At 42.5% G+C, this 17,506-nt stretch overlaps 2 protein-coding genes across 4 annotated transcripts in view; one reads left to right on the top strand and one right to left on the bottom strand.

Annotated features, from left to right (window-relative positions):
• The window catches only part of LOC307216064 (vertebrate ancient opsin-like), a 104,834-nt gene that overhangs the window by 67,506 nt on the left and 19,822 nt on the right, over nucleotides 1-17,506 (top strand). The window lies entirely within an intron of this gene.
• The window catches only part of LOC307216071 (G-protein coupled receptor 35-like), a 307,342-nt gene that overhangs the window by 289,655 nt on the left and 181 nt on the right, over nucleotides 1-17,506 (bottom strand). For 2 of the 3 annotated variants that reach the window (XM_079975923.1, XM_079975925.1), the window contains exon 2: nucleotides 15,391-16,746. In XM_079975923.1, coding sequence (XP_079832049.1) covers nucleotides 15,781-16,734 — 954 coding nt within the window. In that variant the 5' untranslated portion in view covers nucleotides 16,735-16,746 and the 3' untranslated portion in view covers nucleotides 15,391-15,780. Of the gene's footprint in view, nucleotides 1-15,390; nucleotides 16,747-17,506 lie in introns of those variants that run through there. The other variant, XM_079975924.1, reaches the window with a different exon arrangement.

Raw genomic sequence — 17,506 nt, 5'->3', positions numbered from 1 at the left:
ATCACTTCAGATGAAAGGAGGCAAAATCAGCCTCCAAAGCAGTATGATTGGCCCTAAATGAGCATTTCTTTATTTAATTAATTTATAGCCCTCTTTTTCTCCAAGGACCTCAAGGTGGCATACATTAAAACAGGACAGTGTAGCCACTGCAAACCTTCCTCTTTTAGGCTGAGAACTTTCCCATTCTGCATCTGTGTTGGAATTCCTTTTGAGATGTTTTAAAGTTGATTTAAATGTGTGTTTATTTTTCCCATCTCATGTTCTTTGCCACTCTGGGCTCCTTTAGGAGGAAAGAACAGGATATAAATTTAATAAGCAAATAAATGTTACTGCTTTGAATATTAGAAACAATGTCCAGTCTGAACATCTATGTTTAATATGATGTATTCACCTTCACCTTCTACTCACAAAACACAAAGATGAATTGTCAGCAACTTATCTGCAAGATTCATCTAGAATCTGTATGTTTACAGATAACACTGGCCAACAACAAATTTGTTGTCTGCATTTTTTCAGTTGATTTAGGACGAATCTGATGCACTGAATCCAAAAATCACGTTGGTTTTGCTCAATCAGGTCAAGTTTTTGAGCTATGGCCACATGTCTTTTTTATGTTTTTGTTCACATGTACGCTTGTGTGGAGCATTTTAGAAGAAGTTGGTGGGGGTAAAATGCCATGTCGAATAATTGTTTTGATTGGAAATGATTATTTTAATGACAAGAAGTATTCAGGTCCAATAGTTCTGGGTGATTATGTCGAAAAGGGATCAGTTTGAAGTCATAAAACCTCGAAATCTTCCATAAATTGGTGAGGCATAACATTAAGTTGGGGGATCAAAACTAAGTTAATGGGGCAGCCGCCCCACGAAGTATCCTGATCTTCAATCAGCACGTCGTCCTGTAGAATCATAGAATCATAGAGTTGGAAGAGATCACAAGGGCCATCGAGTCCAACCCCCTGCCAAGCAGGAAACACCATCAGAGCACTCCTGACATATGGTTGTCAAGCCTCTGCTTAAAGACCTCCAAAGAAGGAGACTCCACCACACTCCTTGGCAGCAAATTCCACTGTCGAACAGCTCTTACTGTCAGGAAGTTCTTCCTAATGAGTCCTGTAGCTCATTGTGATGAAATTCCAGTGCCTATCTAATGAGAACTTCCTGACATTAGTGACGAAGATGCCTCCAGTGTTCAAGGACATGAAGAAGAAGAAGTGGTTCTTTAAGATGATGCTCCACATCCATTTTCCCAAAAGGAGTTGAATGATCTAGTTTGCGACCTCAGCTTGTCAAAGGACTCTGCCGAACTGTTGGCATCCAGATTGAAAGGAAAAAACCTCCTCTCTGACAGTGCTCGAATCAGCTTCTTCCGCAACAGGCATCAAGAGTACCTCCGTTTTTTCTCAGAAGAGAAGGACTTGGTGTACTGTGCAGATATTGCACAGCTTCTGCTCAAGCTTGGAGTGCCACAGTATGAACCCAAAGATTGGAGACTGTTCATTGACAGCAGCAAGCAATCACTGAAATTTGTTCTGCTACACAACGGCAACCAGTTTGCCTCTATACCCCTGGCTCACTCGACTACACTGAAGGAGAACTATGAAGTGGTGAGGTATGTGCTGGAGAAAATTGGTTATGATCAGCATAAGTGGTTTATTTGTGTTGACCTGAAGATGGTGAACTTTTTGTTGGGACAACAGTCTGGCTTCACCATGTACCCATGTTTTCTGTGCATGTGGGATAGTAGGGACCGTGCTCAGCATTACACGAAGAAGGACTGGCCTGTGCAGGAGGAATTGGTGTCTTGCAAAGAAAGGAACGTCATCAATGACCCTCTGGTGGACAGAGACAGAATACTCTTCCCACCACTGCACATCAAGCTTGGCTTAATCAAGCAGTTCACCAAGGCTCTGGACAAGGATGGTGACTACTTCACTTACTTGTGCCAGGCTTTTCCAGGATTGACCATGGAGAAGTTGAAAGCTGGCATCTTTGACGGTCCTCAGATCCGTCAGCTCATCAGAGATCCAGAGTTTGGAAACTCAGTGAGCAAAGTGGAACTGGAAGCATGGAAGGCATTTGTTCTGGTAGTGAATAACTTTCTTGGCAACAATAAGGCCAGAAACTACACAGAACTTGTCAACAACATGCTGACTGCTTTCAGAAACCTGGGCTGCAACATGAGCGTCAAGATGCACTACCTATTTTCACATATGGACTGGTTTCCTGAGAACCTGGGTTCAATGAGTGACGAGCAGGGGGACAGATTCCATCAGGACATGAATGAGATGGAGACCAGGTATCAGGGTCGCTGGGACGCAGTCATGATGGCTGACTACTGTTGGACTCTGAAGAGATACCTCCCTGCCACTGAGCATTCCAGGAGTTCCAAGAAATGGAAGTTCAAGCCCTGAAGTTTGAAAAATGGTGAAGCAACATGCAATTTACGTGTACTTACCTTTATCAATGCCCACCATTCAGTTTACAGTAAACCTGACCTGATGGAGAGAAACGGATGCCATTTCCTGATTCAGCTGTGCAAAAATACCCTAAATCAGTTGTAGAAATCTAGACAACATTCAAAAAGTAAAAAATTGTTGCCCAGTGTAATCTACAGATTCTCCTCAGCCTCTTTTTATAAAAACAACGAGCACTTTTTCTGTTTTCCATTCTTATCCAGCCTCCTGAATTCTAGCTGATAAATAGAATGTGGACTTCTGGAGTGAAATATATGTGACTCAACATCCAGATTCTTCACAGTTCTGTGCAAACTGATCTATGGTATAAGCCTAAGGACACAATATAGCTTTTTTCACTCACATGTAGTGCATTTCCATGTTCAACCAGGAGCAGCTAAAGAATCATGGCTGAAATACTTCACAGATTATGCTGTTTACAGTATTTTTGACAGCGAAAGATAGAAGAAAATATATATATTCACCATCATTTTTATTACTCAGTTGTGAACTGGTTTATTCAGATTAACACTATTATTGCTTCTCAGCTATCATATCTCCACAAAATGTCCTGTTGAGGAACATAACATAATTGGGGGGTTTTTTATGTGAAAAAGTCCCCTGACTTTTTGCCTTCCTGTCAAGATCTATAAAGTACAAACCCTCTGTATATGCAAGTTATGCTTTTGATCATACCAACTTCCACAAAGACATAATGAGCAGGTTAGGTTGTCAGTTGTATTAACAACAGCTAGTGTTGAAGCAGTTATACTTTTGTAGCAATTGCAGGCTCTTCAGTCTAACAACAATTCTTGCAGGTAATATTGTAAAACTGTGTTTGCTTCCTCCCAGAGTTTCAAATTAATCCATGAGCATGGAAATATTCTGAGTTACTTTTTGCTGAACTTTTCGTTTAATAAACACGTATTCCAAATATATTCCAGTATAACACTTCCCCCACAAATGCATAATATGCACCACATCTATGTTGGCACTGAATATTTTAATATCTAGTAATGGTGCTGATTTGCTAATATTTGCTGGTGTTGCAAGGGGTAATGGCAGAGAGCTGTGGGTACAGGCTAATCTTGGTTACTCAGGAGGTTTACATAGCAGAGAGATAATGATTACATTCTTGATCCAACGAGGTCATTAAACAAGTACAAATACTTGCATATATAAACTGCAGTGGCTATTTTATTTTATTTTATTGTTTCTCGTGCAACTTGGAACAATGATTACAGGTGGCCTTCTTCTTAAAGCCCACTGGAAATAAATATACTGTTTAGTCTTCAGCATTCCTGAACTTCTCTGTGTTTTAGAAGACACTGTCCAAATAATACAGTGCAGATACAAGGTAAACACCACATCTAATATTTGCCATACATTATTGTGAGGAAACAGAAAGCTATTGAAAGCGAAGGGTTGTTTCCACAGAGTTTCTAGGCATGAGGATGATGGATCATATTATTACAGGATAATGCCACAAGCTGTAGAACTCAATAAAAGACGGAACATCAACTGTTCCCTTCTCTTGTGTCCCTCAGTTTCAAACAAAATCCATGTGATCCATCTTTGTTATTAGAGACCCAGGTCTTTTATCACCTTTGTCTTGTATGCCAGCTATGGCCATCTTTGGATCATGATAGTCAGTGTAGCCCATGCATTAAAGGTAAAGGTAAAGGTACCCCTGCCCGTACGGGCCAGTCTTGACAGACTCTGGGGTTGTGCGCCCATCTCACTTAAGAGGCCAGGGGCCAGCGCTGTCCGAAGACACTTCCGGGTCACATGGCCAGCGTGACATCGCTGCTCTGGCAAGCCAGAGCCGCACACGGAAACGCCGTTTACCTTCCCGCTGGTAAGCGGTCCCTATTTATCTACTTGCACCCGGAGGTGCTTTCGAACTGCTAGGTTGGCAGGCGCTGGGACCGAGCAGCGGGAGCGCACCCCACCGCAGGGATTCGAACCGCCGACCTTTCGATCGGCAAGTCCTAGGCGCTGAGGCTTTAACCCACAGCGCCACCTGCGTCCCAGCCCATGCATTAGTGACATTGAACTGGAGCTGCCCTTGGACCAGAAGGTCCAGTTAATGGAGAATGCAGTATCTGGACTGATGATGGGTAGAGATGGCTGATAGCATGAGACACCTCTGCTGAAAGATCTGCACTGGGTGCCAATGTGATGCCCAGCCAGGGTCAAGGGCAGGCTTCCTCAACCTCAGCCCTACAGATGTTTTTGGCCTACAACTCCCATGATCCCTAGCTAGCAGGACCAGTGGTCAGGGATGATGGGAACTGTAGTCTCAAAACATCTGGAGGGCCAAGGTTGAGGAAGCCTGGTCAAGGGTATTGTATTAATATACAAACCCTGAACAACTTGGGTAAAGCATATTCTAGGGCAGTGATGAATACTGGTTGTTGGGAATCACGTGGAGAGAGTGTTATTGTGCTCGTGTTCTGAATATTGACCACAGTGGGAACAAATTAATAGACTACGTGGGCTTTTGGTCTGGTCCAGCAGGGTTCTTCTTTTTTCTTTAATTTAAGTCACTTAATTCCAGCTGCATGGTCTTTACATCTGATAAACATATGAATATTCAGTGTGAATTGGTCTTACGAAAACAGAATCATTTTGATTCATAGCAATTCTGACAAATGACAGCCATTGGCAGAACAGGGAAAACAGGGAAATAGATTACCTGTCAGAAATGTAGCTTTTTGGTGAGAAGGGTTCACAGAAAATGGAGGAAAGTGGACTCTCCTTTTTTGGATTCCACAAGGCAGAGCAATGTCATTGAAGATAGATGTTCCGATCGCTTCATGAGGAAGCTTTTTTTAAAAGGGAAGTATCAATGGTATTTTGCAGGAAAATAGTTACTCTCAATCCATTTATCTGTGACACAAGTAACTGGTCAGTGCTTATTGTGTCATTTATCTGCTTTGGGAGCTCTTAAAATAATAACAATAATATTCAACAGTGGGTGCCTTTCCATTATCACCCATATCCATTTATCTCCCCAAGTGAAAACTCTAAGCCATACAGGGTAAGGAATGTTTTTGTTCAAGGTTAGCACGACGTCAATCTTTTCAAAGTTACCTTGAGAGATGCATATACCCATTTGGAAAAAGATAAAGCAGCCCAGACTGGCAAGACTATTTCCAAAGAAAGGAAAGAAACTGTTTTATATTTCTTACTTGGGAATTCAGGAATTTATTTCAGAAGCAATCAAAATGTACTCTGATACACTGTTCTACAGTTCCGCATAACAGTTCTTTCATTTTCCACTTTTATTATTATTAAAATAAGGATAAACAATAAAAAAATGAAAAAGAGTAATAGAACACAGTTAAAGAAGAAAATGAACAACAACTAAAGTCATTACACGAACAACACACTGTAAATATACAAGGGCTACCTGTGGTCATTAAATTCTTCCTGAATATGGTATTTATAGTATTCCTAAGAGTGTTTTTAATCATTATTTATAATCAGCAAATGTAATTATATTAGGAGATAATCCAATTAAACTCCAAACACCCCATATTCTATGCAACTGGCGATTCAATCCAGTGAATACATAGATTAAACAATATAATTCATTGACAAGCCCAGGAGCCTGTAAGGGACAATGCCCATTTCAACTAACCATATCACTTTGTGAAACAGAATTATAATTTGTTGAAACCAAAATGTTGCTATCAGATGCTTAGGACACATACATATTTTTTTTTTGCCTTTTGCCAGTGCGTACATATTTATTGCTTCAGCTGCATGTAAAATAATTAATTCCAGTGGGACTTGTTTATTTTATCTTACTCCCAAATTTTAATAGCAGGGATTGATCTGGACCTGTTCCTCTGGATGTGTGTAAGCCCTTGTGCAAGCCTAAAGCAGGCTTAGCACTTGAAATGCAGTAGGTCTGCTACTTACATAGAGTTTGGTTTCTGGGGTCTGCATACAAAGGCAAAATCACACCAAGTCAGGAACCCCCAGAACCACAGAGGGCTACAAGGCAGAGGGCTGCTTACTGGGCTCTGGGAAGGTTGTGGGACGGCCCATGACTTTCCCACAGCCCAGTAAGGAAGGAAAACCTGCTGCGTGAGTAGGTGGGGGAAATAAATAAATAAATTGAGAGTGGGGAATGATAGACTCCCTCCGCTCTCAATTTATTTATTTATTCATTCCCCAACTGCATAAAGTTGCAATTGCACACCCTCTAATATTTCTCTGATGAAAACAGGGAAATAACAATAACAATAATAATAATAATAATAATTCGTTATACCCCACGCCTTTCAGATGTCTTCTAAGGGCTGCATAGTAACTTACCTCCTTGGCTCGGAAGTCACATAATTGTCTTCCGAGGCAGGCAGGTCCCAACAACAATAGATCTGTAGAACTGCATGATGATGTAGGCAGGTTTGTTTTCAGTTCATATCCTACTGATCCCTGGCATGGAATTTGCCTTTTCCACAGCTGCTACCCACTGGGACCGCAGTTTCATCAAGCCATCTACTACAATCCGAAGGTCTCAGTCACTGCCTGCTCAGGCTCCATGACCATATATGTGAAATAAAGATATATCTATTTTTTGCCCCAATATGCATCACTTTATGCTTGGCTACATTACCTTTAAGCAGAAGGTAGACAGCATCTGTTAGTGATGCTGTAGTTCAGGTCTGGGAGAGCTTTGGCCCTCCAGATGTTGCTGGACTACAACTCCCATCAGCCTCAGCAAGCGTAGCCAATGCAGTTCAGCAGAATCTGGAGGGCTAAAGGTTCCCCATATTGGCTATAGTTAAAAATTCCTGCCTGAGCAGGAGGTTGAACTAGATGACCTCCAAAGTACCTTGCATCTCTAAAATCCTATGATTCTGTTCTAAAAATCTATAGTGAAATGTCACTGGATGCCTAGAGCTAGATTTCTCTCTAGGGTAATTGTGTAGCTGGAGCCATACATTGTAAGGTTCTACATAGTCAAGGCCTGGCAGTTTCACCTATGTGGGATGCATTGTGATGTGCTGCTAATTGCACTGTATTTTTAAACACGACACCCTCTGCATATTATAAGAAACAGGCTAGCTGGGTCTCTTTGGCTTTTCTTTCTAAGCAGTAAAGGTAAAGGTAAAGGTACCCCTGCCCGTACGGGCCAGTCTTGACAGACTCTGGGGTTGTGCGCCCATCTCACTCAAGAGGCCAGGGGCCAGCGCTGTCCGGAGACACTTCCGGGTCACGTGGCCAGCGTGACAAAGCTGCATCTGGCGAGCCAGAGCCGCACACGGAAACGCCGTTTACCTTCCCGCTGGTAAGCGGTCCCTATTTATCTATTTGCACCCGGAGGTGCTTTCGAGCTGCTAGGTTGGCAGGCGCTGGGACCGAGCAGCGGGAGCGCACCCCGCCGCAGGGATTCGAACCGCCGACCTTTCGATCGGCAAGTCCTAGGCGCTGAGGCTTTAACCCACAGCGCCACCTGCGTCCCTTTTCTAAGCAGTAGGGGGACTCATTTGTGCAAATTCATTAACAACTGTGAAGTCGTACCAGGGAAGTCAAACAGATTCCCTTCCGGAAGTCCGTTTGACTTCCAAAACGTTTGGAAACCAAAGCGTGGCTTCTGATTGGCTGCAGGAAGTTCCTGCAGCCAATTGGAAGCCATGGAAGCCCCGTCGGACGTTCGGCTTCCAAAAATAGTTTGTAAACCGGAACAGTCACTTCCGGGCTTGTGGCGTTTGGGAGCCAAAACGTTCGAGAGCTAAGCTGTTTGAAAACCAAGGTACAACTGTATATGGAAAATTTTGAGCTTTCTTCTGGAAGAATACAAAAGCTCTTGAAGGTCGTTATTTTTTAATCATCAAACATACTAAAGCAACACCGCAAGTTATATTTTTCGCTCCTTTCGCCAGCGCATATGGTTCCTTGCCTTTTCCTCCCCCATCCTGGGCAGAGGTCAGTTCGTAAGACCTGACTCATCAAATATGAGAAGAAGCATCAATGCCACTGATAGAATAAAGGACAGGGAGACTTAGTCCTTTGATGTGCCGCTCTCTCTAGCTGCAAGCCAGTCAAATTCTTAGTCATGCCCTTTTCTTTAAAATCTAGAAAGACTCCCACTAGCCCCAAGCCATGCAATTTATTTTTTTTAAGCACAGAGTGACTCATTTGTGTGATATCTATCATCTGTCTATCTATCTATCTATCTAGCTATCTATCATCTATCTATCTCGGTGGCAGTTAACCCGGGACACTTCTAATGTTATATCACAACTACCATTATCCTTGACCATGGGCCATGCTGGCTGGGGCTGAGGGGAGCTGGAGTCCAATAACATCTGGGGGGGACCACATTAACTACTGCTGTGAGCATGAGGTCCCTCAGTGGGGTGGCAACAAGAGAAGGCTTTGTCATGGAGCACTCTCCCCATTTTCTCTTCAGGCGGCAGGCCAATACAAAGGCTTTTTAAAAGAAACATTTCTCTTAAGATCCGAGGATGAACGGCAGGTATATTGAATTTTGCAATCGAACTCTGTGGTGAATTTGGAAACAGTTTTAATTTTGTGTGTTTTTGCATGGCAGAGAGGGCTGGACCTGAGCTGGCCAAGGATGCACTGAATCCTTAGCCAGTCCAGCTATTGGCAAGTCATGAGCACAATTTCCAAGCACAATTCAAAGTGTTGGTGCTGACCTTTAAAGCCCTAAAAGGCCTTGGTCCTGTATACCTGAAGGAGCATTTCCACCCCCATCGTTCAGTCTGGACACTGAGGTCCAGTGCCAAGGGCCTTCTGGCAGTTCTCTCACTGCGAGAAGTGAGGTTACAGGGAACAGGGCAGAGGACCTTCTTGGTAGTGGCGACTGCCATGTGGAATGTCCTCCCATCAGATGTCAAGGCAATAAACAGCTATTTTACTTTTAAAATATATCTGAAGGCAGCCCTGTTTAGGGAAGTTTTTAATGTTTAATGCTGTATTGTGTTTTTAATATTCAGTTGGGAGCTGCCCAGAGTGGCTGGGGAAACCCAGCCATATGGGTGGGGTATAAATAATAAATTATTATTATTATTATGAGGGGCCTGATGTGGGCCTATTTGCTGTAGCAGTCTAGGAGTGCAATTCTAAACATGTCTAGTCAGAAGTAGGCCTCACTGAATTAATTGGGATTTACTTCCCTGTAAATGTAAATAGTATTGCGGTTTAAACAAGTTCTTTTAAAAAATAATAATAATATTTTTTATTTAATTTTACAAATATAGAATTATAACAATACCAATTACATATCCATGTTTACAGATTTCCCTGAATCTCTGGACTTCCCATCTTCCCCTCCATGGGTCCTATTGTCATCCTTTTCAACTGCATATTATTTTGTAGTTCATATTTTATGTCTCTCCGTTTTTGACAATAATATTTGCTACCTTACAAGTGCTATTGCAGTCCTGCTAAGGTTTTCATCTGCTTACAGTGTTCTCCTAAATAAATTATAAAATTTTCCCATTCTTTATTGAAGTTTTGGTCTTCTTGGTTCCTGAGCTTTCCAGTCAGTTTTGCCATTTTAGCATAGTCCAACAGCTTAGTTTGCCATTCCTCTCTGGTAGGGACTTCATCTTCTTTCCATCTCTGGGCTAGTAGCATCCATGCAGCTCTTGTCGCATACATAAAAAGTCTTCTCTGGTCCTTTGAAATAGGTTTTTTTTTTTTTTTTTTTTTGACAAAAGATATTTTAAACATTTCCCCCCAATTCATTCTATATCATTTCCCAGAAAGCTTTTATTACACATCCACCACATATGATAGAAGGTGCCTTCATTTTCTTTACATTTGCAGCAGATATTTGCACTTGTCTTATACATTTTTGCAAGCGTACTAGGAGTCAAATACAAACGGTACATCATTTTCATATAATTTTCTTTCAGCTTACAACATGCCGAGAATTTCAAATCAGTTTTCCATAACCTTTCCCAATCTAAACTAGTTCTGATCCAACCCATTATGTGAAAGATTCCAATGTTTATTTTAGGTGGAAGATCTTGTGGAAGAGACACACATTGCAATGGGCAAGCAGCCCACTCCAGGCCCTGTGTGTTTATTAAATTTAATCCTTGGCGTTTTCCTAGATTCCCTACTGCATATTCCTGGTTGCAACCCTGGAGATAATCATTTGTGCCTTCATACCCTCAAGGGACGCAGGTGGCGCTGTGGGTTAAAGCCTCAGCGCCTAGGGCTTGCCGATCGAAAGGTCGGCGGTTCGAATCCCTGCGGCGGGGTGCGCTCCCGCTGCTCGTTCCCAGCGCCTGCCAACCTAGCAGTTCGAAAGCACCTCCGGGTGCAAGTAGATAAATAGGGACCGCTTACCGGCGGGAAGGTAAACGGCGTTTCTGTGTGCGGCTCTGGCTCGCCAGAGCAGCGATGTCACGCTGGCCACGTGACCCGGAAGTGTCTCCGGACAGCGCTGGCCCCCGGCCTCTTAAGTGAGATGGGCGCACAACCCCAGAGTCTGTCAAGACTGGCCCGTATGGGCAGGGGTACCTTTACCTTTTTAACCCTCAAGACTAACTTGCTCCAGTGCTCAGTTTGGGGCTGCCATTGATGACTGCCTAGAATGTTCAGCTTTTGCAGAATGTGACAGTCTGTTCCCATTGTTGCATCTTCATTAAATCTTTGCACTGGCTCTCTCTTGTCTGCAATTCCAAAAAAAATGGCCCCAAGCTATAACATTCCAAATGGCTTCAGCGCTACATCCATTTAGAGACTATATACTTTAGGGACTTCATCCACACTTACATTTCATCTTCATTCTTCAGATCAACCAAACAGGGATGCTTGCCTACAGCAATAGCCTACTAAATTAAACACAATGAGAGCACAGAGGAAGGTGTTCCCAATGGCTGTATCACAACCCTGGAACTCATCTTGCTAAAGCTCCATCACCACTTCTGAAGAAATGTCCCGTTATATCTCAAGAAAGCACCATTGCAAGAAATGCAATGGGAGTTATTTGTTGTGATGAACTTGTCCTGCTGATTTCAACAGGACTTAATCTGGGATACTATACTAAACTGTGATACAACAGAAGAGCAAAATTTGGTTATGATATCTTGAGATGTATCCAAATGCATAGAAGACTTCCCAAAATATATACAGTGGTACCTCGGGTTACCTACGCTTCAGGTTACATAAGCTTCAGGTTACAGATTCCACTAACCCAGAAATAGTACCTCGGGTTAAGAACTTTGCAGCGCAGCAGCAGGAGGAGGCCCCATTAGCTAAAGTGGCGCTTCAGGCAGGTTAAGAACAGTTTCAGGTTAAGAACAGACCTCCAGAACAAATTAAGTTCTTAACCTGACGTACCACTGTAGTAGACTAACTTAAAGGTAAAGGGACCCCTGACCATTAGGTCCAGTTGCGGACGACTCTGGGGTTGCGGCGCTCATCTCGCTTTACTGGCCGAGGGAGCCGGCGTATAGCTTTTGGGTCATGTGGCTGCATGACTATGCCGCTTCTGGCTAACCAGAGCAGCGCATGGAAATGCCGCTTACCTTCCCGCCGGAGCAGTACCTATTTATCTACTTGCACTTTGTTGTGCTTTCAAACTGCTAGGTTGGCAGGAGCAGGGACTGAGCAACGGGAGCTCACCCTGTCGCGGAGATTCGAACCGCCGACCTTATGATCAGCAAGTCCTAGGCACTGTGGTTTAACCCACAGCGCCACCCGCATCCCTTAGACTAACTTAGGCAAGTTCATTAATTTTAATGAACCGTATCTGAGTAAAACATAGATGAATAGCACCCATAAATTCCAGTCAATAGCCATATAATCCCTTTGCTTTACAGTGGTACCTTCGGTTACAAACACTTCAGGTTACAAACGCTTCGGGTTACAAACTCCGCTAACCCGGAAGTAGTACCTCAGGTTGAGAACAGAAATCGCACACAGGTGGCACGGTGGCAGCGGGAGGCCCCATTAGCGAAAGCGCGCCTCAGGTTAAGAACGGTTTCGGGTTAAGAATGGACTTCCGGAACGAATTAAGTTCGTAACCCGAGGTACCACTGTTTTATAATAGTTTCATGTATTGCACTTTTTATTCATGTAGGGATTATCTGGGGAGGGGGTTTAAAATGGGATTTAAGCACTATCTCTGGATAGAGGCCAATCGCTTAGTTGGAAATAACTTTTTAGTTTTCATTGTCCTACAAGCAGCAGGACTTTTCTGTCCTTGTATTAGCTCAGTGTCCCCTAGAGAAGCATATACAGGTGTCTTTTTCTTGACAGAAGAATTTCACTGCAACAGTTTTGAAAACGTCTGCTGTATGCAACAGTAGGCTTACCTCCCCTTCCCTTCCTCCTCCAAAGTAGAAAAATATGCATACTTCCAGCTGATTAAAATATACTGTTATAATACAGGCATCTGCTCTGGCATCTGTTACAAACTCCATCCTCCATTTTTCCTGACTCCAAGTCACAGTGAATAATTTTGTGACTGACAAGTACAATTTAATTGTGAACCCTTTACATTTAGACAGATGCCATGGAAACATACACATCAGATAGTTTATCAACACTTTTTCGATTGCTTTAGATACTTTCCTAGCTTTTGTGGGTAAGATCTATCATCTGTCTATCTATCATCTATCTCTATCAAATATATACACACATAATAATAAATAGAACAACTCTCACCCCTATAATGGGTATCATGTTGTACATTAACATTAATTATTCCAAATTCTCCTTCCAAATGTCCAGCATATAATGTCCTGGGGGCAGCATAAAAGCTCCACCCTCTCAATCACCAATAATTATTCCCAGGAAAGACTATAGTTCAAGCCAAATATAGCTTTATATGCAAAGATGCTATAGAGAGTATATCTTTAAGACCAGTTTCATTTGTATATTGAATAAATGGCCACCATATTGCAGAAAAAAAATGTCCTTTTTCTCCTTTCCTTTTATCACTTCTACATTATGTGTTATATTCTCAGTGACAGCCAATCGCCAAACATTTTTATACGATAAATCCAGGGATAATCCTTGTGAGGTTTCAGCTACAGATTGTTGAGCAGCCACTAAAAAAATAGCCAGTAAATCCTTATTCTTTATACCAGCATTCAAGGAAAAACAACTGGGATGAGAAATCCATGGGCTCACAAACCATTCTGAATACATCTGAGGACCCCAGTCCCCAAAATGCCTGCATTACTGGGCATCCCCACCGTAAGTGATAAGAAGTCCCCTTAGCACCACATCACTGACAGCATCATGGTTGGACCAATGTCCTTTAAAAATCATTTCAGTGCAGTTTTAAAGATGCATCTCTGGCTTATCAATTCACCCTGCAGAAATGGCCATGCATGAAGCACAGGATAATTGGGATCGTTGCAATTTGAATAGATCGGGGTGGCAAATTTCTGGCCATCCAGATGTTGCTGTTCAACAACTCCCATTAACTTGAGCCAGCAATGTACGTGGACGATGGAAGATAGTTTAGCAGCACTTTGAGGACCGCATCTCAGCCATCATTGGAGTAGAGAAAATGCATGATTCCTTGCCACCTACTCTTAGTCCTGGATTCAGCCCTTACGTACTCCAATGCCCATGGCTTCTCCCTGGTGCCTACTTCCAAGGTCTTCTCATGTCACTAGAAGGTTACATGAGCCACAATTACAACGACTTCTTTTTTTTTTTTTTGTAAATCTGTGTTGTGCCAGTGCAGGAGTGGAGGGACCTGTTTGAAGTCAACATCACTTAAGGAAAATGTTTGGAAACAAAGAAGGGTTGTAAGAAAGAATCTAGAAATTTGGCCACGGATTCCAGGATGGAACCAGAACCCGAAACTATCGGTCTACCTGGGGGAGACCTTAAATTCTTATGAATCTTAGGTCAACAGTAGAAAATAGGTATGCGGGGATAAGGTGGCAGAAGAAATTCAAATGTGTGTTTATCAATGAAACCCATGGTGTATGCATGTTGCAACACAGTTTTTAAAAGGGTGGTTGTAGAGTCGGTAGGATCTTTAGTAATTTTAATATAAAATCGAGAATCAGAAAGTTGGCAAGTAGCCTAATCCACATGATCCTCTCTATTCATGATGGCAATTCCCCCTACTTTATCAGCAGGTTTAATGATGATGTTAGTATCATTAGATAAATAATTAAGGCAGATGTGTTGGGGAAATGTTTAGGAACTATGATAGAAGCCCTTATGGTTTCCTGTTTGTTTGTTTGTTTGTTTGTTTGTTTGTTTGTATGAATGAATGAATGAACTTCCTTTCTGATGCTGTATATATACCATGGTGTGATGTCCTCTACATCTCCTTATGGAATTTGAATTTTATAGCCCACCTGGAGCATGATCCAGAAGGATAGCAACACAATAGCAGCTAGACCTGAGGCATGCTCCATCTGTGCACCCCATGGACATTTCACACTAAGGAGAACTATGAAGTCTAGTGTATTAAAATGTCACAGGCCTCATAGAAATATGAGTGACTCATATTAACAATGATTCTAGCAAATAAGTAGCATATATATGTGCTACTAATTTACTAGAATCAAATTCTGTATCTATATTCGGTGCTTGCAGGTTCTCCCTGTAGCTCTGGGCAATCTCTCTGCCAAAATTCTGACACAATCAGCAAAGCTGTCAGGAGATCTCCTCGGCAGTTGATACTATTATCTGCTGACGAGCACATAAACAAAACTCAAAACAGTGGAAAAATCCTAATTAACACCACCACCATTTAAGTAAGAGACTAAGGACATAATTCATTTATATCAGGGATGAAACAGTGCAGTAAATACCATCACCTTAAGAACATGTTTTGTCAAAAACGTTTGGAAATAAAGCCAATATTTTTAAAAATCATATTTATTTATTATATCTAGCACGCTCACACAGGGTTCCCAGTGGCGCTCTCTCTCTCTCCCCCCCCCCCCTCTCTCTGTATTAAAACAAATTTACAAAGCATTGTAGCTTGTATCAGCTGCAAACTAAAATCACTGGGAAAGTACAAAGGCTGGTTTGCAATATACAAAGTACCATCTTGAATATAGGGACATATTTGAATGAAAGGCATTACCAGTAAATAAGAGCAGAATCTGATGTTTCAACAGGAGACCTTAAACCAAGACACTGATCAGTGACAATTCAGGGCACCAAGTTCAGATAAAAATGTATAAATTAAAATAAACACAATACTGGGCTTCTGTACTGTCTTTGCTTTGTCTGCTGAGCTTTATTTGACATAATGTCCTAAGTATGAGGTTTTGATTGGCTGGACATAGTACGCCAAAGGTGAAACTACATGCCTCTTAAAATGGCATTGTAATTTCAGGTGTTTAACTTTGTAATGGTGCCATTTCAGGTGCTTTACTTTGCAGCTGTAAATCTTGAGTTAAGTTGGACCCGGATTGCATTGCGTTGAAGGGAGGCAAGAGAGCTGCAGCTTCCTGGAATTCCTTAGTAACCATATAATAGCACACGGCATCTAAGCAGCAATTCAGATTGGCTATGCATGAAGTTATATGCATGACATTCTGCAACTCGCAGTCCGATCCTCTGACGGCCTTCAGGACATAACTAAGCAGAAAGCTTAAGTGGAAAGGCAGGAAGCATATAATGAAAGTGGCCAAGTTCACTGAGACCACCCAGATGGCTTTCTGGGTTAACTTTTCTTCATGAGGACCAGCATTATGTTTCTTCCTGAGGCATCGGATGACTTGTGTGGAACAAAACAACAATATAACCAGTGGTATGAAAAAGAAAACAATAGGTTTGATCAGGGCATGAGGCACATTTTGACCAAAGTGTGAATAAAAACAAACATATCCTTCTTTAGTTTTGAATGATCGAATGCGTGTGATTGTATAAACTAAACAGCAGAGCCCGACAAATAAGCAGAAAACAGCTGCCTTCCATGGAGACCTGATTACTTTGGCTTTCAGAGGATGTTTGATTGCAATGTACCGGTCTATCGCTATTAGCATGATGACGCCCATGCTCATTGGCATGTTCATGCAATTGATTCCGAATACGACAAAGCAAAAAGTATCAACGGGCCATTCATGGTAGTGAAAGTACATTATGAATGGTAAGGTAAGGAGCAGTGTGTAGTCTGCCAGGACTAAGCTGATCATGTAAACTCTGGTCTCTGTCCATTTGCCCAATTTCAAGCAGAACACCCACAAGGCAACTGTATTAAATATGACTCCAAAGAGAGTTACTGGGCTGTAGAGAACATATTCAAAAGTGACTACATTCTTATCCATCTTGATTTCACTGCAGTTTGCCATTATGACAAGTTTCTGTAAAGAGATTTAAAAAAAATAAAATAACAAGTAGCAAAAATGGAACACAGAGGTCATTAAAGCTTGATTGATTGTTTTAACAACAGCACCTGGTTCAACTTCACTGTTTCCTAACCTCCTTGATTCAGAGTAAGGTAAAGGTACCCCTGCCCGTACGGGCCAGTCTTGACAGACTCTAGGGTTGTGCGCCCATCTCACTCAAGAGGCCAGGGGCCAGCGCTGTCTGGAGACACTTCCGGGTCATGTGGCCAGTGTGACAAAGCTGCATCTGGCGAGCCAGCACCAGCGCAGCACACGGAAATGCCGTTTACCTTCCCGCCAGTAAGCTGTCCCTATTTATCTACTTGCACCCGGGGGTGCTTTCGAACTGCTAGGTTGGCAGGGGCTGGGACCGAGCAACGGGAGCGCACCCCGCCGTGGGGATTCGAACCGCCAACCTTTCGATCGGCAAGCCCTAGGCGCTGAGGCTTTTACCCACAGCGCCACCCGCGTCAGAGTAGGACAATACTAGACGCCAAAAAATTATTGTTTCCCAGAAAAGCATATGGGGCACAATCATGGGTGTAGCTGGGAGTGGGCAGGGAGGGGCAGTTGCCCCCAATCAATAAAATTCAATAAAAATACATAGCAAACTAAGGTTCTGCCCCCCTAAAAAAAAGGCCTGCCCCCCCCAACAAAAATCCTGGCTTTGTCCATGGGCACAATCATTCCTGTTGCAAGTGTATATATCAGTTTCAAACCAATGTATCTGTTCCAT

Source organism: Podarcis cretensis (assembly GCF_951804945.1).
Source record: "Podarcis cretensis genome assembly, chromosome: 5".
NCBI classification, from domain to species: Eukaryota; Metazoa; Chordata; class Lepidosauria; order Squamata; family Lacertidae; genus Podarcis; species Podarcis cretensis.
The sequence above is the reverse complement of the archived record's forward strand: the minus strand, read 5'-3'. Positions and strand labels throughout refer to the sequence as shown.